General features: G+C 36.6%; 1 protein-coding gene across 2 annotated transcripts in view; it reads right to left on the bottom strand.

The window, feature by feature from the left end:
- Positions 1-24,882, bottom strand: part of JADE1 (jade family PHD finger 1) — a 93,239-nt gene that overhangs the window by 13,177 nt on the left and 55,180 nt on the right. For both annotated transcript variants that reach the window (XM_088132854.1, XM_088132855.1), the window contains 6 exons: positions 22,056-22,213; positions 18,804-18,991; positions 14,494-14,705; positions 11,214-11,381; positions 9,013-9,129; positions 4,536-5,063 (listed from right to left, as the gene is read on the bottom strand). In XM_088132854.1, the coding sequence (XP_087988980.1) occupies positions 4,536-5,063; positions 9,013-9,129; positions 11,214-11,381; positions 14,494-14,705; positions 18,804-18,991; positions 22,056-22,213 (1,371 nt within the window). The remainder of the gene's footprint in view (positions 1-4,535; positions 5,064-9,012; positions 9,130-11,213; positions 11,382-14,493; positions 14,706-18,803; positions 18,992-22,055; positions 22,214-24,882) is intronic.

Here is a 24,882-nt window from a genome sequence, read left to right on the forward strand (position 1 = left end):
GAGTGAAACGAATTATGCTACAGCATGTTCCAAAGTAGAGTTAATGGGAAATATGAAAAGCATGTTTGGTGGAATGATGAAGTAAAAACAGGCTGTGGATGGGAAAAATACATAGAAGAAAATGCTCATTGAAAAAAATGAGAATGAAAGATACGGTATAATGTGTTCCAAGAGAAAAAGATTTGCAAAGAATGAAGTTATAGATAGCAAGGAAAAGTTAAGAATAGAAGATAAATAAAAAATATAAAGCAATTTTGATGGAAATGGAAGATTATTTTTTAAGTGGATGAAGAGGGCTAACTAAGGCTCTCAGGCAGAATGAATGAAATAAAAATAAAAATAAATGAAATATTTGAGGTGATATAGTTAATGATTTCGTTTGGGATAAAATGTTAAAATATGCAGTAGAGTTGCTCGGAGATTAATTTATACTATGTATGAAATCTGCCTATATGCCTAATTACAAGTAGTCCTTGAGTTACGACCAGTCCTGGACATCTGGGGCTTTGCACTGTGCTGCTGGGCCAGGCTGAGGCTTCCTGGGACAGCTGCAGCTTCACACCACGCTGCTGGGCCAGCTAGGGCTTCCTGGGGCTTCGCGCCATGCTGCTGGACTGGGCTTCTTGGGACAGCTGCAGCTTTGGCTCAGGAGCTTCTTGCAGCCCCTGAGCCACAGCATGACAAGAAGCCCCTGAGCCTCAGTGCGGCAAGCAGCCCCAGAGCCACACAGTTCTGGGGTTGCTTGCTGGCCCGCAAGGCAGGGTGCAGGGCGGCAAAAGGGGGAGATGAGGGGGAAATAGGCAGTTGGGGGGAGTTGAAGGTGAGGCAGTCCCTTACCTTGGAAGAAGTGAAGCTTGGGGCTGGGAGGGACTAAGCTGGGAATGGCTTGGATCAGGTGGGTTCTTGGCTAATGACCAGTGGGATTCAGTTAACAATGGCAACCAGGGAATGCTGGGATTGCCATTGGTAAACAATGCAGTCCTGTGACATTGAGCTTTGCATCAAAAAAGTGATAGAAATTCCAGTCCCAACTGCCATCATAACTACCTGTAGTGAAAGAGTGTGATCATTGTTCCCTTATACAATGGAAATGTAACAAGACAAATGCACTCAGAGTAATTCATTTGTTAAGTGTGACAATGAGAAACATTTGGCAAATGGACTTCCAGGGGAGTAATGGCAGTTTGAAGACAGCTCCCTTTTTGCGAAGTTGATGACCACGGCAGAGAAGCCGGTGAAAAGCCTGGCTCTTCAGAACCATCTCTAGATAAAGGAGACGACTGGATTACCCGTAAGTACTCCTTACAGAGGCTTCCTGTAAAGAGATTGCAATTTAGCAATCTCCAGCAGGTTGAGCACTCTGGGAGTCGTGGGAAACATCAAGCCCAAGCTGCGGTTAGAGCCTCTAAAGAGACACTGGATTTGCTTTCACTTCCACTTTTAATTAACATCGGAAATTACTTATTAGCAATTTACTTGGAAATTAAAAACCTGAAAAGCAAGTTGCTGTACACCGGGAGAATTCATTTCTATCCTGGGAAAAAGAAGATTTAAGTAAGTTTAAAGATTAAAAAGAAACATTTTAACTTTTGGAAAACAGAGAAAGGAAATTAAGAATGTTGGCTGTGGACAGATGAGGGGCCAGATGGATTTGAAAGAATTGTTTTGCTTTTTTTTTTTTTATGGACTGTTTTAAATTTTATAAAAATACAGATGATTTTGGAATTAACTGTAAGAAAACTTACTGTGGGAAAATTTTGGCTCTGAAAATAAACAAAAGAATAGACCGGGTTTTGAAGGTTAATTAGAGGGAACCAGAGAGCAATTAAAGGAAAAGATACTTCCTAACATAATGGAGGAACATGTTTTACTGTAGAATAGTTTAAATCTGTTTGGGAAGAGTGTGTTCAGGACTTATTTTTAAAACTGGGTCTAACAGAAGTTATAAAAGAAGAAAAGATTCTACTGGATAAAACAGAAGCTGAGGATGATTTGAGTAGGGATTTTAAAATGGACTGTAAAGAATTGCCAGACTATAAAAGAGATATGGAAGATATGGAAAAAGATGTTCTGGATTTGAAAATGGACTTAAAAATATTTGACTACAAGAGTGACATGGAGAAAAAAGTTGTAATGGATATACAAACTATGTTGGCTGATGTTTCAACAATTAAAAGGAATATCCTGATTATAAATCAGAGGACTGACTTGGAGAGTTATCTCATTTTGGATCCACAGAAGGGAAGTACTAAATCTCTGAAGTTGCTACTGAAAACAGACAGGGAGAAAATGATAAGAAATCACTATGTGGGACCTTATTTGAAGAAATGACTGAAAATTAAGCCTTTGAAGAAGAAGAAAAAGGAGTTCAAAGTGGACATATTTGACCAGAGTTAAATTGTATAAATTTTGATTATGAGTTGTTATTATTGGAATCTTTCTTTTTTTAACCAGGAATGCAATACAATGTAAAGATTTTTTCATATGGGGATAAATCTTTTAGCTCTTACTTGTTAGAGAAAGTTATGGGCTAGAATGTAAAAGGGACCTATTAGATCCAGTTTAAAATATATATTATTATTAATATTCTTTACATCTATGGGGATAAACCTTTATGTTTTACTTATTAGAGAAATTTACAAGTCAAAATGCAAAATAGATTTATTTGTCTAAGCTTAAAACATATAGGTTACTACTACTGGTACTCTTAATGCTTTTGCTGAGTAAGACTGATTGATGAATCTTGATTGATGAATCTTACTATAATCTGTTTATTGTTTAGTGATGAGAAATGGGAAGAAGAGTTTTTTTTAAAAAATTCTGTAATATTAGAGAAGGTGTTAAATTACTGTAAATGCTTATACTTGTTTGGAGGAGGGGGTCACTTTTTATGTCTTTTTCTTTTTTCTTTCTCTTGTTCTCTTCTTCTTTTTTGTTTGTATATCTTTTCTAATTCTGTATTAGCTTTTAACCATGTAAAACTCTAATTAAAATATTATTTTGTTTAAAAAAAGAGAAACATTTGGGAAATGAAATGCTACTTTATGCCAAAGGTACAGACCAGATTTTTGTTCTTGAGCTACTCACTGATAAAAATATGAATGTGAGAAATAAAGTTTACTGCACTTTTGATGATTCAGAGAAAGTGTATTATAAGGTGAACAGGCTTAAAGATGGAATTAAAAGTTGGCTGCTGAATGTGATAAGAGCAGTATATGCTGAGCGTAAAGCATCTGTGAGACTAAATGGAATACTCAGTGAATAGTTCAGTACTGAGCAAGGAATAAGTTACTATTAACTACCCCTAGGTAGTTTAATATATATATTAACATTACATTCTCCCTTGCTTCTATCATCTTCACAAGTATAAATGGATGCTTTGGAGACACTAGAAGCATGGGAGAATGTGAATGCCCTCTGCAGATGATACCATGTTGCTGGTTGAGAACATGAATGATTTGCAATGAATTCTAGATTGTATATTAGACTGAATGATGCCACAAGTCATATGCATCTGAAAATTAAAGAATCAAAAACAGGAAATAGGGAGTGAACAATCCTAATTTATACATAAATGGTTAACTAGAGCAAATACATGAATTTGTGTACCTAGTAGAATATTGACTAAAGATGAGAAAACTGATAAATTTAAAACATGGCAAGAAAGATAGTGGGTAGTATGTGCAAGGGAAAAAGCAGTCAAAGAAGTGGGAAAAACTTAACTGAAGAAGGCCGTGTGATAAGAGTGTACTTCTTATCTACTTTGTTATACAGAAGTGAAAGTTATATATATTAGGAGAAACATAAGTTGAATGTAGTGAAAATACTTACAAAATGTGTTCCTAAAATAAGAGATAGGGTCAAGAATGAAGGAATAATGAAGTGAATTTGTTCACAAGAGTAAGAAGACTGAGGAAGCTGTGTTGGAAGATGTTGCTGAGATCCTCAAAAAAAGAAAGGTTAGAAGTTTAAACAATAACCAGCAATATATCAAGCAGTATATGAATGTGGTTTAAGCAAGGATGATTTGTAAGAGTAGAAAGGCATGGACAAAAGATACTGTGTAAACTACATTCAACTATTTTCCCTTTTCTTCTTATCGCATCCCTTTAATTTCTTTATTTTTTTTTTACTCTTTATCTGCACTCTGCATATAGCTGCTTTACCCAAAAAGGAATAGCTTGATGGATGTATATAATTAATAGTGGTTTTAACATTTTCCTATTGCTTTATTTTTAAAGAACCTACATATTACTTTTCCTTATTTTACAGACCTTTTGGTGATATTTGTGGAAATGTATGTATATAATTACAAATATCTATGATGTGTGTTAAAAAACAACAACTGTTATTCCCCAGCTATCTGAATGGGACCCATGCTTCTATATTCCCAGATTGAAGGCCAAGAAGGACCACATGCATGGATCAAATATCAGATGTACGGAACATATGAACTTACTTTAATCAATGTGTGGCATAAGAAATTTTACACTTAAATCTGTCCCCCACACCACTTCAGGGACACAGTAGCTTACCCTTTCCAAATCTTGCCGGAGGTGAGTGAAAAGCTGTAGTCGCCTGAACAGAACGTCCTGCTCTCGTTTGGCTAGATTGTCCTCTTCATCTTTCTTTGGGGTGATCAAAGGTTTGTTGAAGTTCGATTTTCTCTTCAATTTCCAATACTGATACAGGAATTCTACAGAGTCCTCTGGAAGCTGCAGAGCCTTAGCCACTTCTGAAGCATTGACAAAGGCGTAAAACTCATCCTCTAATTGCTGGAGTTTCTGCTTTCGCATACTGACCCGATGAGCTTCCTCCTGATTCTGAGCCATGCTGTCATATGATTCTAAGTGACCCAGAGAAGTATCATGTGCCCCGTTCTCATTCTCCTGGCTGGTTAATTCATTGAGATTTTCCTCGTCTGACTTCTTAGTAGAACTGTGCTTTGGACAGTATGATTTGAATTTGACTTCATCGTTGTCAGCCAGAATAGTCTTCATTTCCAAACCACGGTCAAATGCACAAGTGACATGAAAGGCTGTGCGACAGTTTTTCACTGAACACTGCAGAAAAAAATTACAAATTTTAAATATTTAAATATGTAGTAAAGATGGTGAATTCCACATTAGGGCCTCACTAGATCCAAGCTTTGGACTTAACAAAAGAATATTAGAACAGCAATGCAGAATCAAGCCTACAGTTCATATTGTCTGGTATTATGTGCACTACAGTGGCCAATCAAGAACAGCCAGGAGTTCCAAGCATGAACAGAAAGTGATAATAGCTGGTATTTAAGGTAAGTTACCCATGATTTAGGAATTACTATATAATCATCAAGAGACTGATAGCTTAACCTATGATGAATTTGTCTAATACTTTTATTGCTCCTAGCCTCCCCGTATCTACATTTATGAAAACAACCAATATGTTATATATAAAAATGATCAAATTGCTTAAAGTAAATACTATAGTCTAAAGAAACTTTTGCCATAGTTCAGAGTTAAAACAGAGTATAATCAAATATGTCCACGTCACACTCACAACGTACACTGGAGTTGTGTTGGTGTAACCCACATAAGGTGACTTCACCCCCATGAATTTGTAAGGCTAGGATGAGGATCAAGAAGGATCACCAATAGTTATGATGAAGAATGTGCAGCACTGTGGATCAAAAACCAGAAAAGCACTTTGGAACAGGTGTGACTACTCCTTAAAGAAGCTGCATCTTTTTCTGGGCTTGCTTGGTAGCCATGTGACAGAGGAAAATATGTAATTGTGTTAAGGAAGCAGTAAGAATGTGACCACACCTACAGCGAAACACCTCTTTCGGTTCTGGATTCAAAATGCTGCACATCCCTAGTAATGCCATACTTTACCTACATGAGGATACACTTGTTTCACTTGAATATGGATAATACCATCATTGAAGTCTTGCTAGAATATTAGAAATGCCATAGTGATTCACCAAGGCCAGCACACTATTAACAGAAATAAGCTTTATGGCTTAAAAGAGATTCAGTAGCAGATTATTTTTAAACAGGCTGTCCTGATAATTTGGGAATAGGGAATGGTTTGAATTCAGAGAGTTTTACACACACCTATTTAATTTATTTAAAGACCAATTTTCAATGCAATTCTCAGAAGTTAAAAAGGATAAATCATATTCATGATTTATAATTATATATCTGTGGATAGATAGGGTAGAATAAATAGAAACAAACAATGGTAGGAACAAACTAGTCATTAAGAGCTATTAGAAATCTAGTGAAACAATAGGATGTTCAAAATGCAGTTCTTTCAAGTAACACTAACCAGAAACACAATGTAGATAAAGTTCTCTCAGTGTTGTATAACTGAAAACTCAGAAGAACAAATATAGGTCTGCTAAAACTCAATATTTATTAATTAATGTACTGGGCATCAATTATATGTCTGCGATTCATATTCTGCACATTTGTTTTAAACTTCCCTTGGAAGAATAGTAGTAAACAAAGCCTTTGGCAAAGCACTTGAAAGTCTGCCCTGGATTCACTGTCAGATCTCTGGCGTATCAATGATTTAGAGCAAGAGAGAAAAGCAATGGAGGGGGCAGCATGATGTAAACACATACAGCAATTATACCGTATGTCCCTATCCATAGCCAAATTATATCTTCTTGGTAACAATGGGCTACCAATAATAATTCAGTGAATTGTAATATAGTTCACTGAAAAACATTCACAATTTCCTTTGTATGAGAAGACAGAGAATACTCATCATTTTTAATTCGAGATCTTTCTCTGAATAAAAATTGGTGCTCACCCAGTGTCTGAATCATAAGTCTATAAGTGTATACTCTCTCTGTAGGTACTGGTTAGCAGTTCTATTGTGTTTATGCATAAAATATTAATGTTATAAAATCCAAGCACTGTAAAGCAATTCCTGCGTATTAATACATATTTTAAGCATAAACATGAAAGAACTGCTAACTGAACAGAGAGTTAAAATGTATTGTTTTTAAAGCCATAAAGCCATCACAGTAAATAAGACTACCATTCTTTATGTAGGAAACAGAGAAGCTAAATTATTAGGGGGACAGGGGAAGGGAAATTTATAACTGGAAGACCCTCCCATGGTCGCTCATGCCTTAGTCACATGAGTAAGTGGACAGCTGTAGAAATCAATAAAATAAAATAAAATAAAACTCAGATTGTTCTTTTTGCAGCTTTCTCCAACCTAAGTCCCACAGATGCGCTGACTAAAGACTTGGTGGTAGAAAATTAGGATAATCTAAACCCAATATATCATTATCCTACTAATGTACACTAGACACAGAAAGTTATTTTCTCTTTCCCAAAGTATAATCAGTCATACAAAATTTTCTTGATAAAGACATATCTTCACTAGTGAACTTAAAATACTTATTTCAGTTAGTCATGTCTTGCCCCACTACATCTGCATTCATGTTTCCTCCTTATATATCAGGACACAGATAGATACAACCCTTAAATCATACAGGTAAATTTGATACAGCAGCCAGAAAAGATCTGTACACTGTAAAATATAATGGTCAATAGTGATGAATATTTTGAGCTGTAGTTCAACTGTGTCTAAACAGCCATATGTCCCAAATTCCTGGTCTAAAATCTGACTGCTTTTGCTAAATATATATACAGATGTTCTGAGAAATATTTGAAAGAGCCACTTCTACATCCATCTGTATTAGACAAAGCAGCATGCATTAAACTTTCCAGAATGACATTTTGAGACCTCCCAGAACTTGCCCAAATCCCCAATACAAAATGCAGTTGATCTCATTCTTAGAACAAACTCCTCTTAATTTCTACTTCAATCTAAAGCTGCCACAATAACAATCTGCTTCCTTGAAAACCATGCATATTTATTCAGAATTTTGAATCCTACTAGAAATCACATTCAACTAAGGAGCGTAACCTTGGGAAACATAGTTTGATGGAATAAAAGAAGCTTGATGCTCTCCTAATCATTTGCTCTCTAAACTCTGAAAATCAAATATCTTGTTAGCTGTGAGATACTTATTTTATCACCAAGCATTAATCTAATACATAGCAATGCTAAGCATTGAGTGACCTGCTCAGACCAGACGGCTTCTGAGGTCCATTTTCAGAAATCAACTCAAAAGAAGTCTGTCAAAGACAAACAAAAACAATGGCAGTCTTACATGAATCAGTGAATATCTATTTTTTCACTCAATGTGCTCAGTTAGGGATATAGCAAAGTGCTCAATATTTCTCATTTAACATTAACATCCAGTCACGCTATATTTTTTAAAAAATAATCCATTCTTCTATGCCTGTAAAATTACAAAAGACCCAGATCAAGTTAAATCTAGCTGAGTAAGCTGCAAATTCAAAGCGAATGCAAGGAACTCTCTAATACGACCAAAGAAAAGAACAAAATGATTTCAAAAGCAACTAATTTTGAGAGGCAAATGGTAATAAAAATCTAACAAACAATCGGATAACAAGCATTATTGGCGTACAGGCTAGAAAATTCTGAATATGCTCCAAGAAGCCAAGAGAAAGAGGATATGGCACAGCACACAAAGGCAGTATTAACAGAAAAGAGAAATCATGGAGGACATTGGAAATTATTAAAGCATTGAAATTCTTCCTAAGCAAAGCAGTTGTCAAACATAATGGAAATTTAAAATGCCATCTAGAAAAAAGAAAAGATCACATTGATGATTTATATCTATCAAACAGTTCATCCTGAACAAAGATTTGAGTATGGCAATGAGGTTTCGAACACAATGCAGACTAGCCCAAGTATGTGTATTTGAATAACAATCCTAAATCAATGTTGTAATATTCATTATATAATGTCCCAATTGTTGTCTAAGTGCTGCTAACGTGAGTGCTCATTGTATAATTTATTATATGAAAGTAACAAGGATATAACGTGTGAAGATTACTATAAAAGTCAGATAAAGAGGTTTGGCAAGGTTTGTGTAATGTTCACGGCTTCTCAGAATACCTAGAAAATGCTATTTACCTGTATGGATGCTCCAACCTTCTCATTGCAAAGACTGCATACAAGTGCCCACCTGCTGCTAGGAATATGAGAGACTTTTGTGATAGGCTCCATCTTTTCTGGACTACCAATGCTCACCTAAAGATAATTGAAAAAATAATATATACATATTAAAATAACCAAATAGCACCTTAAGTAGAAGCATAACTATCCTAGACTTACTGACCTTCAGTCTACAGTATCACATCAGACTAACATTTCTACAATCTAGTGGTTTATCAAACTATATCCCATGAAAAAAGTTTTCTTAAGGATAAGGAATACATTTATTTCATTTTTATCCTGCCCTTCCTCCTAAGTTATAGCAATAAGATTCCCTCACACACTCAATTTTGTCCTAAAAAAAAATAGTGAGATAGTAACTGGCCCAAGGTGAGGAATGGAATGTGAATTGAGTAGGAATTTGAACAACTTATCCTCTGGCCAAATCTAATACACATTTCCTACTAAAGCCCAAGTTAATGTTTGATTAACAAGTTAAACAAGCTTCAGTGCATCCTTTCTCCATATTCTTGTATTCTAATGACAAAGTAAAAGCTTTGTTATGTGGATTCACAGAATTATTGTTGTTCTCCTGTCCTAAGGGAAACTTTCAAGTTATATGCAAAACTCTCCTTTCTAATGATAGAATGTTCTGATGTTCACAGGAAATGTTCTGTTTTTCTTCTGGAACTCTGATAATCTAGGGAAGAAAAATAAACAAACCCAGAACTTCCCTGAAATGGTTGGTTTTACATGCAATTATGTATTTCTAGATTCCATCAGCTTTCCACTTGCAATTGTTATAGACATTACATTATATCTTTTTCTTCTCCCTTATAGAATTGAGAGCAGCAATAAGACCTCATGGTCAGAAGATGAGATTTGTAAGTGTGAATCATGTAAAAACTGCAGGTGGCTTGGCATAAAAGAGGAATGTTAGAGATAAGGAGAGTGTTAGGGATGCAGATAATTAGAGGCTTGACTGAGAAGTAACCTTTGCTTAATTAGCATAGCAACGCCCCCCCAAAGGTGGGAATTTTAGAAAATATAGAACATGCTAAGCTTATTATGGGATGTTCATATGTGACATGGAATCAGGTGCGTCTGCGCAACATTGTAACCAATTATACCTATTTTCTTATCTCAATGTAACCAACTATGTTTATTCCCTTTTTTCCCAACAAGTATAAAAATAGATGTAAAAGTTTGCTTGGGGCTCCTCTCCCTTTAGTGAGACCAAGTCCTTTTTCTTGAAGCACTTCAATAGAAAGAGGAACAGCCAATTCTCGTCTTCAGGGTCTTATTGGGCAGAACCTGAGGGAAAGGGGTTCCGCACTTCATGGCAAACAGAAGCAGGAAGATGGCAAGGAGATCTCTTTCAATCATGGCTCTAAATTCAGGCATTACCTAGAATTGGTTCCTCTCTCTAGCAACATTCATACGTTCTACTAAAATGTTAGAAGACTCCTTAATGGCCAGATATCCTTCTGCCTCTCATAAAGCAACCTTGTATCTCCCATCTCCTACTGTTATGTGGTAATGTTCAAATTCAAACTGTTTCAAATTTGAAACACTCCATCTCAAGTCTGAACCTTTTGTTTTGAGTGTGAAAGCTGTCTCCTAATTGAAAAAGATTGTTTCATTCTGGAAATGTTCCTAGCTTAAAACAGTTCTACTGAGCTCAAATATAGTTCCACAGTGATCAAAACTGCCTGTCTTGAATGTACAAGAACTGTTTCAAAATCAAAACTTTTTTTTTCAAACTCAAAATGAAGCATATTGAATTTGAAATGGTTTGAACTTGAAATATTTTCCATACCTCTGCCTGCTACCAATCCAAAATCTCAGGAAGCTTACCAACCTGTAATTATATTTCAAAAGGGGAACTTGTTAGTGTTGCTAGACTACAATTTTCTGGACCCATCATTGCTGACAATGATGTAGATCAGCAACACCTTGAAGTCAACAGGTTCCCTATTCCTGCTGCATCTCTAATTTCAAATATAACTGGGTTAACAATCTCCTCAATTATGGCCTCCATGTTATCAACTGTAATACTGTCTGCCATGATAACCAGTGGCACCAATAAAATTTCCATTACTAGCTATAAAACTATATTTAAGAACCCACACCTGCTATTCTGAACAAAAGCAGAAAAATAAAAAACCTGGAACACCAACCTCTGGGATCCAGAGGGCACAACTAACATGGACCCACTTGGTTCCACTGCGAGTCGGTTTCATGGCTCCACCTTTCTTGGGACACAACAAACATTTTGGCTGGACGCCAAGAGCACAGGTTCGGCATAGCCAACTACCTTCAGGAACTTTTAGGATGCCATAACATGCCTGAAAAGAGAAAAAAAAGTATGTGATTAAAATGTTAGTGGACAGCTATAAACAGGACACTTCATTTGTATCTGCTTATTGTTAATATTTCTCTAGTATTTATCTCCTTCCTCATTATCAATAAATGAGTTGAGAAGTTTAAATTACATGTGAACAGGTGAAGCTGATGGCTATTAGTTCATATCTACAGAGGATAAGGAGCATGATGACAAATTTGAGTTCTGCTGATGGCAATACAGCTAGCTTAATACTAAGATTGCCTTCATGAGAACACTACACTGGATGCAGCAGTAGCAACTATTCCTTTGAAACCTCACAAAAATATACATGCAGCTGGAGCTTTGCTTGCCATTTCTGCAAACCCAATAAAGTTTGTTTTCTTTTTTAAAAATCAGACAAAGGGAAATAATCCAACAAAATCAGCAAGCAAAGCTCATTCTCTGGATCATGGCTTAACACTTTCATGAATTCAAATGCTGCGCAGAGATATGATTACCTTACTGCTAAAATGGCTTCTGAGTGGCCTAAACTCCATGTAGATGTGGTGTATCAGCTGGATTAAAGCTTCCCAAATTTATCTACTGGACCACAGCCAACATGGCTGTGATGTTAATTGCAGACATACATTCCCAACCACAAAGAAGCAATTTTTAGTAATCATGGGACTCTGGCCATGTTTACAACTGCTTCTAAGTTCACCAAGCTATGAAAAAGGCCAAACAATGCGTAATACAAGGAGCTAAAACAGGAACTGAAGATCTATCCTAGCCAGCTGTGCCAGGAAAGGGAAGGCAGATTATATATGAAATAATTATTTCAATTGAAGTTAAGTCAAAACTTATGAACTAAAATAAGAGCATAACACATTTATATATGTGTCCCACTTGAAAGCTGAGAAGGTAAAACAACCCCCCCCCAAAAAAAGTGGGGGAAGGAGGTCTTCCAGGAACAAAAATGCAGCTGCTTTGGGACTGGCTCAGCTTCTGCCTCCAGGAAAAGGTGACCACAGCTATGACATTAATGATTCTTCTGGCAACATATATAGTTCTGATGTTTTTAATCTTTGTGGCTCAATATAATTGCAAAGCAGTAAGAATGACTGCCAGTTGATCAAGAATTTTAAATGAATAAAATGCTCCAAATAAGTTCAAACTAAAAGAGAAATGCCTTCTTCTTTTGCTTATCGTATTTTACTGATGGCCCCACTCAGTTAAAAAAAAATGGAGAATAAATACGCACATAGTGGACTTCTTCCTCAACAGGAAGCAACACCCCAAAATACTGATCAATATAGCTATCTGCAGTTCTTCTATACCAAAAGTCTTACATTTCTATGTGCTGCTCTATGTTGTGATGTCTTAGACATATCCAATAATCACATTTTAAATGAAAACACATCACATTTCATAAATACAGTAAAACCTTAATTTATTGTTCTAATTCACTGAAGGGATTGACTGTTCTTCAGAAATGTCCAGAGAATCAAAAAATAGGGTATCATGGGGATTTATGTCATTGGTATAAATTTTAATCATACAGCATCATTACACAAATGACATATATTGTAGCAGAATGTTGGTCCTCTGAGTGTGAACTTTGTTGTATCAAGATCTGAAAATAAAGTTTACACAATAATGAAGATTTATTACATGCATACACTAGGCATGAAGCAGGTGAAGATAAAAGAAAGAGACAGAAGCGGAAGGGAAGGGAAGGGAAGGGAAGGGAAGGGAAGGGAAGGGAAGGGAAGGGAAGGGAAGGGAAGGGAAGGGAAGGGAAGGGAAGGGAAGGGAAAAAGCAAAATCAATTTTAAAGTTAATCATCTGTCTAAATGAACTCTTTCGAATAATTTAAAATACTTTTAAAACAGGAGTGTGCAATTTTAAAAAAGAAATGTGCAATTTTTAGGAACACAGGCTTTTGTGTGGTGTGCTTGGGCCTAGATTCAAAAGAAGACAGGTAGGGAGGAGTAAGGGCAAAATTTAAACTTAATTTACATTACTCCCATTAATGTATTATTTTTTCCTTTTGTTGCATTAAAAGTTACAGTTAGTAGGAACTTTTAGAGTGTTTGGGGCTGCACCCAAGACCCTCAACTGTCAAAGGAAACCTGGAATCTCAGATTATGCTCATCTGTTTTAACAGAAACATAAATACACACTACGTATTTTACATAAAAGAAAGTATGATTACACTCTGAAGTTATTATTTCTTACAGATGGGCTGAGGCAGGTGCATATATGTAATCCATCCTCCACAGAGAGATGCATAACCTTTTCCAAATCGTGAAGCATATTTCTACTTTGGGAAGAGAAGTCTGAATTTGTCCTCAATGCAAGAAAGGAGACAGATCAGGACCTTTATCTCACTTTGGAATGCTTACAAAAAAGATGTGACAAAATGGTAGATTTGCAGAATAAGAATATATGGAAGCCAAATGGACAGCAACTGAACAAACATGAGAAGTCAAATGTTCAAAACAAAAAGCACACAGGAAACCAAAGGTAAGATTTTAAAACCCAGAAATCAAATGAAACAATGCAACAGTAATAGAGCAAGTAGGAATTTGTGTAACTGTATTTTCAATGTAAAATGTTATTAATCTTCATAGTTAGTAACTCAAAACAAAATTCTTAAGACACACAGGTGGCTAAGCACCACATAGCAATATGGAATTTCTAATAGCCATGAATAAAAGATAAAGTCCATTCCTGGTAATTTCATGGACAGTTTCCTGTAGTTTTCTTGGCAATAATATGGAAGCAGTTTTCCATTGCCTTCTTCTGGAACATTTATTCAATTTACCGCTCTACCTTACAAACCTGGTATTTTCTGGAAATCTACCATCCAACTACTAACCAAGCCTGATCCTGCTTAGCTTCTGAGCACAGAGAACATCAGCCAAATGTTATCAGGCAAGTTAGACAATTATCCATACTTAGCTCAGTTATCTTTTCCTTTTATTATTTTCCCTTTGCCTCTAGGAATATATTTCATCTTAAATTCCCAACCAGCTTCTGACATACTTAAGGTGTGCAAAATCCTCATTGCCTCATCACAGCGAAAATTATACAACTAGTCCCAATATTATTGTTGCACGTGGCTGCTGTACCTGATGAACACAAATATTGCATTTGTCACAGAACACCATCTCATTGCCATCTTCACCATCTGGAGACTGGCAAACGTCACAGACAACATCCTCATCATACTCGATGCCAAGACCTTCCTCAGTCTCAATAGCATGATTCATATTGTCATAACACCGTTGCTCAAATTCTTCCATGATCCTCTCCATGGTGTATTCATCTAGTTCAGGCATCCCTGGTTAATTTACATAATGACATTTATTTTCATATTCATATTTTCTTCTACTTACCATCTAAGATTAGCAATACAAACAATCAAATGAAATCAAAGTGGAAAGGAAAGGAAAGAAAAAAGATCATCAGGTTATGTTTGATATTAACTGTTGCCTTGTCTTAACTGTTACAATAAATTTGGCTATCATGTAGATGGTTTCATGATGTGAGGCTGAAAGTAAAAAGTGGGCTAAAAATCAACCATTTTCCCAGGTGCACATAAAAGTTAAGGTAGAAAAGGACAATGTTGGATTTATCGATTTCCCTGGAAACCCAAGGGCAAATGCACTGAAACAGGAGAATGTTTTCAAGGCCATGCCAAATAACAGCATGGATGAAAGGATGTTGGCCCAGCTCTGAAAAATCCTTTCCTCAGGCTAGAGGAAGTAAGGATGTATAGATATTTTTCAGGTTCCCAGGAATCTATGTCTAGGATACTTCTAGAACTCTGAGTGCATGAACTGACTTTGAACTGATATTCGATGTTGTGCATTTATTTTAAAATAATCACACTCAGAAATGTGAAGAAAAATAGCTTTTGTTCAAGACCAGCTTTTCCCCATAAGAGTAGATGTATCATTTAATATGCTAGTCTGTACATATGGTTACTAGGTATAAATCAGATGTAATGGACTTCAAATTCTAATTGTATGTTAGCCTGCATGGCCATTACCATCATGCTAGAAGTTGCAGTCCAGCAATCTATAGATAGATCTATACTATGACCCTATTTCTCAAGTTATATTATGCTGGCATTTCTGTTTTGGGACACCTTCAATTTCTTGATAGACAGGTAGTAGTTCTAATCATAGAAAAATAATAACATACTGTACTTTAATTTTAATGTTAGTGGTATGGAAACATAGGGTTTGGATTTGTTATGCATTCTTTCTTTTGAAGTAGATGGTAACATTTCTCATATGGAGGCTTTATTTCCAAATATCTGGTTCCTGAAAAAAGCAACGTGTTTGGAGCCTGTATCTAATTATATTACTTCAGGCACAACAACCTGTTATAGGAAGAAACCTGAACAAAGCCTTACTAAGTTTCTTTCTTAATAGACGGCACTACTGTGTGCTTCAAATCACTTGTCTGATTTTCAAGTTCACAGTAGTTCCTTCAGGTTTCTGAATTGCTTAATAGTAGCTGTTAAAAATAATATCTCATGTTTTTAGAATAATTATTTGGTTTTTAACAATGAATTGCTACTTCATAATAAACTGCAACAAAGATATTTTGAAACAATTGTCATAAATTCAATACTGCATTGCCCTCAATCAAAGATGTGCAAAGTTGGATTACTGTAATTCTTTATATATATGGGACTGCCCTTCCAAACAATCCAGAAAGGCCATCTGATGCAGAACACCACAGTTAAGGACTCTTAGTCTACTTCATGACAATTATAAAGAACCTCACAGTTTTCTTCTAGGCTCAGTTTAAGCTCTGGTTATTAACTCCATAAATAGTATGAGATACCCAAAAGCCCCATATCAATCTTCTAATATATTAAAAACTTCTGTATAGTCTTACCAGGGATACACTACTAAAAGTGGGGGGTCGACTATAGTGGCAGAAGCATCCCAATTCTTAAATGTCATCCTAAAATAGTCATTCTTATTTCATCCATATAGGAATCTGTTTTATGGCTATGATGTCCTCCTTTGGAAGAACTTTCACCAGATAAAAGCCTTAAGTTTGTAGAGAGCCTTGAAGACTTGGCTCTTCTAGAGGGCTTTTGGAGAACAAACAGGAGGTAAACTACCCCTAATATGTAGGTGCCTTTTTAGTGTGGTTGGAAGTTTCAGTTTGTCTTAAGGTAGTTATCTATGTATTTAGAACAGCGAGACCCTGGGCGGCTCCCGAAAGACAGCAACCAAAATAAAGCCATAAAAAATATAACAGTAATAATGTAAGATATAGATTTTTTTTCAAGCAAGCCAGTAATATGTAATAAACAAGTCACAGAAATGGCTCAAATATTTTCTATGCCTCCGAGAAAAGCTCAAAAGTTCTTGCTGATGCTAAACAACTGCAATTTATTCAAATATATATCTTTTCCAACTAGTACCATCCCTGTTTTTAGAGTGCAAATCCTAAACAGCATGACTGTTTTATTAATACACCTAATATTAAGAAGGAATTGATGTTCCTGACATGCTTTCCCTTTTCCTGCAGACTTCAAATGAATCTCAAGAATCCTAACTTTGAGTATATACAGTGGGGCAAAAAAGTATTTAGTCAGCCACCAATTGTGCAAGTTCTCCCACTTAAAAAGATGAGAGAGGCCTGTAATTTTCATCATAGGTATACCTCAACTATGAGAGACAAAATGGGGAAAAAAATCCAGAAAATCACATTGTCTGATTTTTAAATAATTTATTTGCAAATCATGGTGGAAAATAAGTATTTGGTCACCTACAAACAAGCAAGATGTCTGGCTCTCACAGACCTGTAACTACTTCTTTAAGAGGCTCCTCTGTCCTCCACTCGTTGTTACCTGCAGTAATGGCACCTGTTTGACCTTGTTATCAGTATAAAAGACCCCTGTCCACAACCTCAAACAGTCACACTCCAAACTCCACTATGGCCAAGACCAAAGAGCTGTCGAAGGACACCAGAAACAAAACTGTAGACCTGCACCAGGCTGGGAAGACTGAATCTGCAATAGGCAAGCAGCTTGGTGCAAAGACATCAACTGTGGGAGCAATAATTAGACAATGGAAGACATACAAGACCACTGATAATCTCCCTCAATCTGGGGCTCCACGCAAGATCTCACCCCGTGGGGTCAAAATGATCACAAGAACGGTGAGCAAAAATCCCAGAACCACATGGGGGAACCTAGTGAATGACCTGCAGAGAGCTGGGACCAAAGTAACAAAGGCTACCATTAGTAACACACTACGCCGCCAGGGACTCAAATCCTGCAGTGCCAGGCATGTCCCCCTGCTTAAGCCAGTACATGTCTGGGCCCGTCTGAAGTTTGCTAGAGAGCATTTGGATGATCCAGAAGAGGATTGGGGGAATGTCATATGGTCAGATGAAACCAAAGTAGAACGTTTTGGTCTAAACTCAACTCGTCGTGTTTGGAGGAGAGAGAATGCTGAATTGCACCCAAAGAACACCATACCTACTGTGAAGCATGGGGGTGGAAACATCATGCTTTGGGGCTGTTTTTCTGCAAAGGGACCAGGACGACTGATCTGTGTAAAGGAAAGAACGAATGGGGCCACATATCCTGAGATTTTGAGTGAACACCTCCTTCCATCAGCAAGGGCATTGAAGATGAAACGTGGCTGGGTCTTTCAGCATGACAATGATCCCAAACACACCACCCGGGCAACAAAAGAGTGGCTTCGTAAGAAGCATTTCAAGGTCCTGGAGTGGCCTAGCCAGTCTCCAGATCTCAACCCCATGGAAAACCTTTGGAGGGAGCTGAAAGTCCGTGTTGCCCAGCGACAGCCCCAAAACATCACTGCTCTAGAGGAGATCTGCATGGAGGAATGGGCCAAAATACCAGCAACAGTGTGTGAAAACCTTGTGAAGACTTACAGAAAACGTTTGACCTCTGTCATTGCCAACAAAGGATATATAACAAAGTATTGAGATGAACTTTTGATATTGACCAAATACTTATTTTCCACCATGATTTGCAAATAAATTCTTTAAAAATCAGACAATGTGATTTTCTGGATTTTTTTCCCCATTTTGTCTCTCATAGTTGAGGTATACCTATGATGAAAATTACAGGCCTCTCTCATCTTTTTAAGTGGGAGAACTTGCACAATTGGTGGCTGACTAAATACTTTTTTGCCCCATTGTACCTGAGATGTTAACATCTAGTAACTCAGAAAGGCTATTTCATTTGCGCTAAACTTTCCACTCAAATTCCTCCCATCCCACCCACATACAGTTTGCTTATGAGCACTTTTTTCCCACCTCTTCCATCCAGAAGATACAACATGCTGGCCAGTTCAGCAACTCTACCCAAACTCCTCCCTGTTGCTTCTCTAACATGCCAACAAAACCTGGGGCTGTAATTGGAGCCTGCACTTACCCATCTCTTTGAATTCTTCATTGGCCAGTTCCAGCCACGCTACATCCATGTAGTTAAGGTCATAGCGACACACACTCTCCGCCAAAGTTCGAATGTCAACATATCCAAGCTCAGGGGGCTCAGAACCTGAAGAGAGGATGTATTTCCGAGGTCTTGCAAATATGACTGCTTTTGTTTCAGACACAATCCTGGAAGTGTAGCAAACAAGTGTTCATTACAGTAATCTTTCTGTTAGTACCAAAACCTCAATCTTCCCATACTGCTACTGCCAGAGACTTTGAATTACAATATATTCCACCCCACAAGCAAAAACCACATAATCCCTGATTTTGCAGCACTACAAATATATACTTTTTTCCTTGACTTATTTCTCTTTTTCCATTTTCAGAAAACACTGAAGGTATCTTATAATGTAATTTAAAAAGGTGCAATATCTCAATAATAAAAGAAGCCAAGGAAACAGATAATGTTTTTCTGCTATTTGTGTCACCATAGGCAGGAGTGATAAATCAATGATGTTATAGCACTTTCGGGGAGTTATCAGAGGGGAGTTAATAATTCTAGCCTATCTGAATATCTTATTATTTTAATTAATGTCAGAAATTCATCTAAACACTCTCTCTCTCTTTTTCTAATTTTGATAGTGTAATTCCAGGGGAGTTGGTGGTAGGGAACAAAAGAAAGGCTTGAGGGACCACCATAGGATGCAAAATAAACACTATGTATGGATTTTCTTAATTGGCTTTTTTTCTTTTTCTTAATTTTATTTCTTTATTTTAATCACTACAGCATATGTAAGTTTTTTTATATTACATAACCAAAACTGTATTATCTGGTAGGTATTATAGCTGTTTGTTGTAATTTATCCTTAATATAAAATATAAATCATATAATACAGAGTTAATACAAGAACCCTGGAGAAGGGGAAAGTTGGATTTCTATATCCACAGGCCTGTCAGTATCATTTGTTGAAGTATGAAATTATATCAGAGCAATTTCACTGTTCCAGAATCTACAAAAACAGTATTCCAATGAAATCTATGTAGTGATAAGTATGCATGGGTAGCGTGTGATAGAAATTTCTGGATCTCCAAGAAAAAATAAAAATTCTCTATTTGCTATTCTCAGTAATTATGTAATATAGCATGATAGTGTTACACTTTTACAAAAATTAGCACATGATCTAGTTCTAACTGTAACCCTAACCCTAGTCCTACTATAAGAACAGATCCATGCATCAAATGTTGTCATAAACTTAATGGAGGTTTTTTTCCCCCCCTCCACTTTCCCACACTGAACAAACCACATAGCTGGATCACACCACAATGAAAATTCTCATTGTGTGGATGCTATACCAGGAGCAGAACTGTGTATGGCAGCAATATTAATACCTAGGCACTCTTGAATGATCACAAATCCTAACAGTGTAGAATCTAAGACATAAATTAGTAGCTCTAGAAATATAAAAAGCAGGAAAGCCCACATCCTGCTCCAATAAACTAGGAAATCTCTCCCCTGTAATCATTTTAAGAGCAACTAGAATTCTACAAAATAATGATTTGCATGCATGTGTGTGTAAAAAAGGAAGTTAATGATAAACACCACCAAGGTAGTTGCAATTAAATACTGCCGGTTAACAAATTTGGTTCAACTCAGTAGTTATACATCATTTTTTCTCTGATATAATCTAAACCAAATTAGTTGTATTCACATTAGAAGATCAGAATACAGGCTATTTTGCTTTTTAAAAATGTTTTTTGAAATCTACAGATCTACTACACTTGGATTTGAATTTGGATGCTGAGAGTAAATTAATTTAGACTAAAACCATAGGAATAAATCATAGGATAACCCTCACAATGAGATCAAAGGATAAACATTTTATACAAAAATTATGCAATTGTGCAGTTCTTTACCTAAAGCAATTTCACATATTCTTGTAAGAACCCCCCCCCACCTTTTATAGTGTTTAAATTCCACACTATATTCATCAACATTCTAGATTTCAAAGCTACCAATCTGAATAGTTTTGAAAGAGGACCTATTTTAAACTTAAGAACACATAATTGCATACAGAAAGTGTCTGGTTTATTTCTCACCATCTCTACTTAAAAGGAACAAGTAGCAGGTGACATGAAAAACCTTTGCCTGAAGCGCCTGCATGTGCTACTGATCTAAGCAGACAATACAATCTAGATAGATAAAGAATGAATCTGCTATTCAGCAGTTTCTCATATTCCTAAACTTATTGCACTCAAGATAAATACATTTTTATTGATGTGTTGACTGCGTAATATGGGTTCATTTTGGATCTAAGTTAAAGTATTTAAGAATTCTGTACAGTACACTTCTGTTGCTCTCAGACTTTGTTGAGCTCTATTATAAACAGCATTAAGATTTCTATAACAACAGAAGACCAGGTTTAAGCACATACACAAACAAAAAACTTTCTGAGAAAATACAAGACAGGTTTATTAACCTATACAAAGATCATATTCCTTATGATCACCAGCAATAGCTGTCAAAATCTTTCTTTTGTCAAGCTTTAGAGTTCATGTCCCTAAGCTGCGGCTCATGTGGTCCATGTCACTTTCCAGTTTGAATTATCAATTAGTGCTTCAGGTGTGAGAAAGCTGTATTTACTTGCTTGTAATGTCTGGACTGATATTACAGGAACAACTGGTACTGTTTCCAACAAAAGGTTAAAATGACTCTCTGGTTAGGAGGAACTATTTTTCAAATGGCACAGGAGATTTCCTTCTGCCAGTACATGAAGTTATAAATAAGCCCTCAGCCTGCCATGTAAAGTGCTTAAGTTGTGAGTAGTAAATCTGCTGATGAGTAAGGTTTTGCTCCCATCTACCACCTGAAATGAAGCTGCAGTACTTTAACAGTGAAAAATCAGTTGCTGGGAAGAATTCCATTTCACACAGCAATCTTGTTACCTAGCTATCAAGACATCAATTAAAATGCTAGCAATCCAAACAATGGATTTACATGACATGCTGGAGTTCTTGTTCATTAACTCTTATATCACTTTTCAATAAGGGGAAGTAATCCAGCTATTAATATTAATCCCAAGGAAGATTAAGACACTGCCTTTTTTTTCCTAGACAGCATATAACCTGAGATAAATCCAAATTATAGAACACTGCACTTTCAGAGCAATGAAAGTATATATTTTTAAAGTTATTTAAAAGGTGAGGTGAATGGATTTGCTTCCTTTTTCTAACTGTCTGCACCAAAATATACCTGGCTACTGGTTCTGGTATAGTCCCTGGGCTGACTGGCACCTGAACACCTTTCTCCCATTCTTGTCTCCAGGGATCTGCCAGCACATAGTACTCATCAGGGTTCAGCTGGGAAGAATCAGGCAGCTTCATGGCAGTGATCAGGTCTGTTCTAAACACCTGGAGAGACAAAGATAGAGAGAAATGATACACTGACATTTCATATTTCTACTCTATAATTCAGTTTCCAAGAGAACCATAAAGCACAATGTATAACAAAAGGCCTTTCACCACTAACCTAACATGTCCTATCAAGTGTCCAGATGTTCATCTGTATCACCATGCTGAACTAGAAATAGAAAACATGTTCTTCAGATCTGTGTCCCCCTGCTGTATTATTGACATGATCCAACCAAAGTACTCTCATTATCAATTGTTCAAAGCCTTCCTAAATGAGTCCCCCAACTGGGACACCAAACCCAAACGGAAAGAAGCCTCTTCTCTCCATTTTAAGGGAAGTACTTAAGTCACTGATTATTTTACTGACATCCTTTTTTTATGCCAAGACCCATATTTCCCAGTTTCAGAGTCCAAAGCTGATCATGCCCCTATGGCCAACTGTAAAACCTACCTACTATATCTCAATCAGTTTAAAGTCTGTAGAAAAAGGCACCTCAGAGGGAAAACCTCAGTAAAAGAAAAACTGCAACAGGCAAATTCTGGATAAAAGAAATTGTTGATCTGAACAGTAAATGCATCTCCTTACATTTCTACAAATCACCAATCTATTCTTTGGCAATTATGAACTAGTGACTCTGTGAAATCTTTCCCAAAAGATATGTGAGTAGTAACCTTTTACTACAATTATTTTGCATGGGGAATACACAGTTTAAACACAGGATAGGGTTGCAGGAGCCAATATTTACTCCACCAGTGTAAACTGTTTTCAGTATTCTTTTATCATGAAGTAAATGCCAGCTGTAACCAAATAAAGCTCAAGGGATGATTGCGTTCATGCTCATGCATCAGATGTGTTTTAAATGGTTGTATGGAGAGCATTTTAGCACGTGAAAAAGTAGAATGAAAATTGAGCCTAAGGCCATGCCATCAGTTACACATCCACTTGTTCCTATGAGGCTCAGCTGATGACAGCAAGATTCGTGCCTATTTAAACTGATGTGTTAATCTGTACTAGCACTATGGCAGTGGAAACAACATCTTCACTGACCCTGCAGAAGCTGAACCATGGTATAGTCTTCAGAAGAGTGCAGAGCAGAAGCAAGTCACAATGTATATCCACAAACAGCTACATATATTCAAACGATGTTGGCTGAGAATTCTGGGAATCTCAAACAGAAATCTCAGGGAAGACTAGCATAGTCCAGACCAAACCAGATAACATACTACACATAAAGGATTTTAACTACACACATTCCTATCAACAGGGATGTTTTAAGTCAATATCATTTTAGAGCTACATTTCTCCAATTTCATCTGCCATCCAGATGTACTGTTTTGCAGCCTTGATTCAAAATTTTGTTTTGAAGGTTTTTTAAAAATAGTAACATATATTGGGTACTATAAGACTTGATCTGCTACAAGGAAGCAGAGATGGAATCCTTGCTCTGCCATGTGTCATAACTTAGGGCTACACATCTGTGTCAAAAGATTATTATACTGCACTTGCTGTTTATTTCAATCTGTTTTGTCTCTGTTCATCAAACAGAAACTATAAAGTGGTAGGCATTAAAAGGAGCAAGACTGTGCATGCTTCTTCCTACATAATCCTGACAACAAAATATTACAAAGTAACAAGAATAATTCATGATCAGCATCCCACTCTCAAACCTGTGAATTAACAATCTGCTGAATGCCATGGGTCACACAGAGCTATTTGCCAAGAGTTTAAAATGTGCTGGAGCAGGGTAGAATAGACACTAAATAATTTTGCCACAGAGTAACTGAATCAGTTCATGCAATGACAGCAAGGATCACCACAAATCATGACCACTTTAAAAGAATTGAACTCCACTTAGAAGCAATTTGTTCAAGCCTGGTGAGGGAGAGACAAGAGCAGCAAAATACCGCTTATCTGGCTGAAATAACTAAAACCACATATCATGGATGAATCTCAATGCTTCGACTGACACTGATCCAAAAGAGATGCTTTGAAAATTGTTCTACATGTTTTACAAACACTGCGGAAGGTAATATAAATATGTTTCATGCATCCTGCCTCATAAATTAATCCATAGGGCAACTCTGAATGATCTGAACCATTCCACTTTCATTTACAAGCATTATGCATATTTGATTGGGAATTGTTTAGTTCATCGGAATTAACACCAAAATTATAAATAGAGATCTTACTGGCTAGGTTTACTCCAGAATAAGAGTATTACACCAGAATAGCAATATCTAAATAATTTAAGATAGATTTCTCCAATCTGGTGCCTTCCAGTTGTCACTGCAATACAATCCACAGAGCTGCCCAGAGCTGGTTGGAGTTGGGCAGCATGAGAATTGAATAAATAATAATCACAACAACAAGAATTCCATTCTGGGACTTGGGTTCTGGGAGTGCAACTACAAGAACTGGCTATAAATTCTGAGGATCTCAGGTTGGAAAAGACTGATTTAAGATTCCACTTTTCCCATCACCCACAATCAAATTCAAAGGATGGGTATAGGTGTTACAAAACCATTCAGATAGCACTGACTAGGTCAGGTAACTCCTCCTCTAAGAAGCTGGTTTAGGGTACCCTATTCCCTAAAAATCACTCTTGTTTTCTTAAAAGAAATCTGCAATACTTTTCATTGCTAAAGAGAATTTGAAATTTGGCATCTTT

Source organism: Python bivittatus, unplaced genomic scaffold (assembly GCF_059951505.1).
Source record: "Python bivittatus isolate LINGU-HERP-01145 unplaced genomic scaffold, Pbiv_v1 ctg000070_np1212, whole genome shotgun sequence".
NCBI classification, from domain to species: domain Eukaryota; kingdom Metazoa; phylum Chordata; class Lepidosauria; order Squamata; family Pythonidae; genus Python; species Python bivittatus.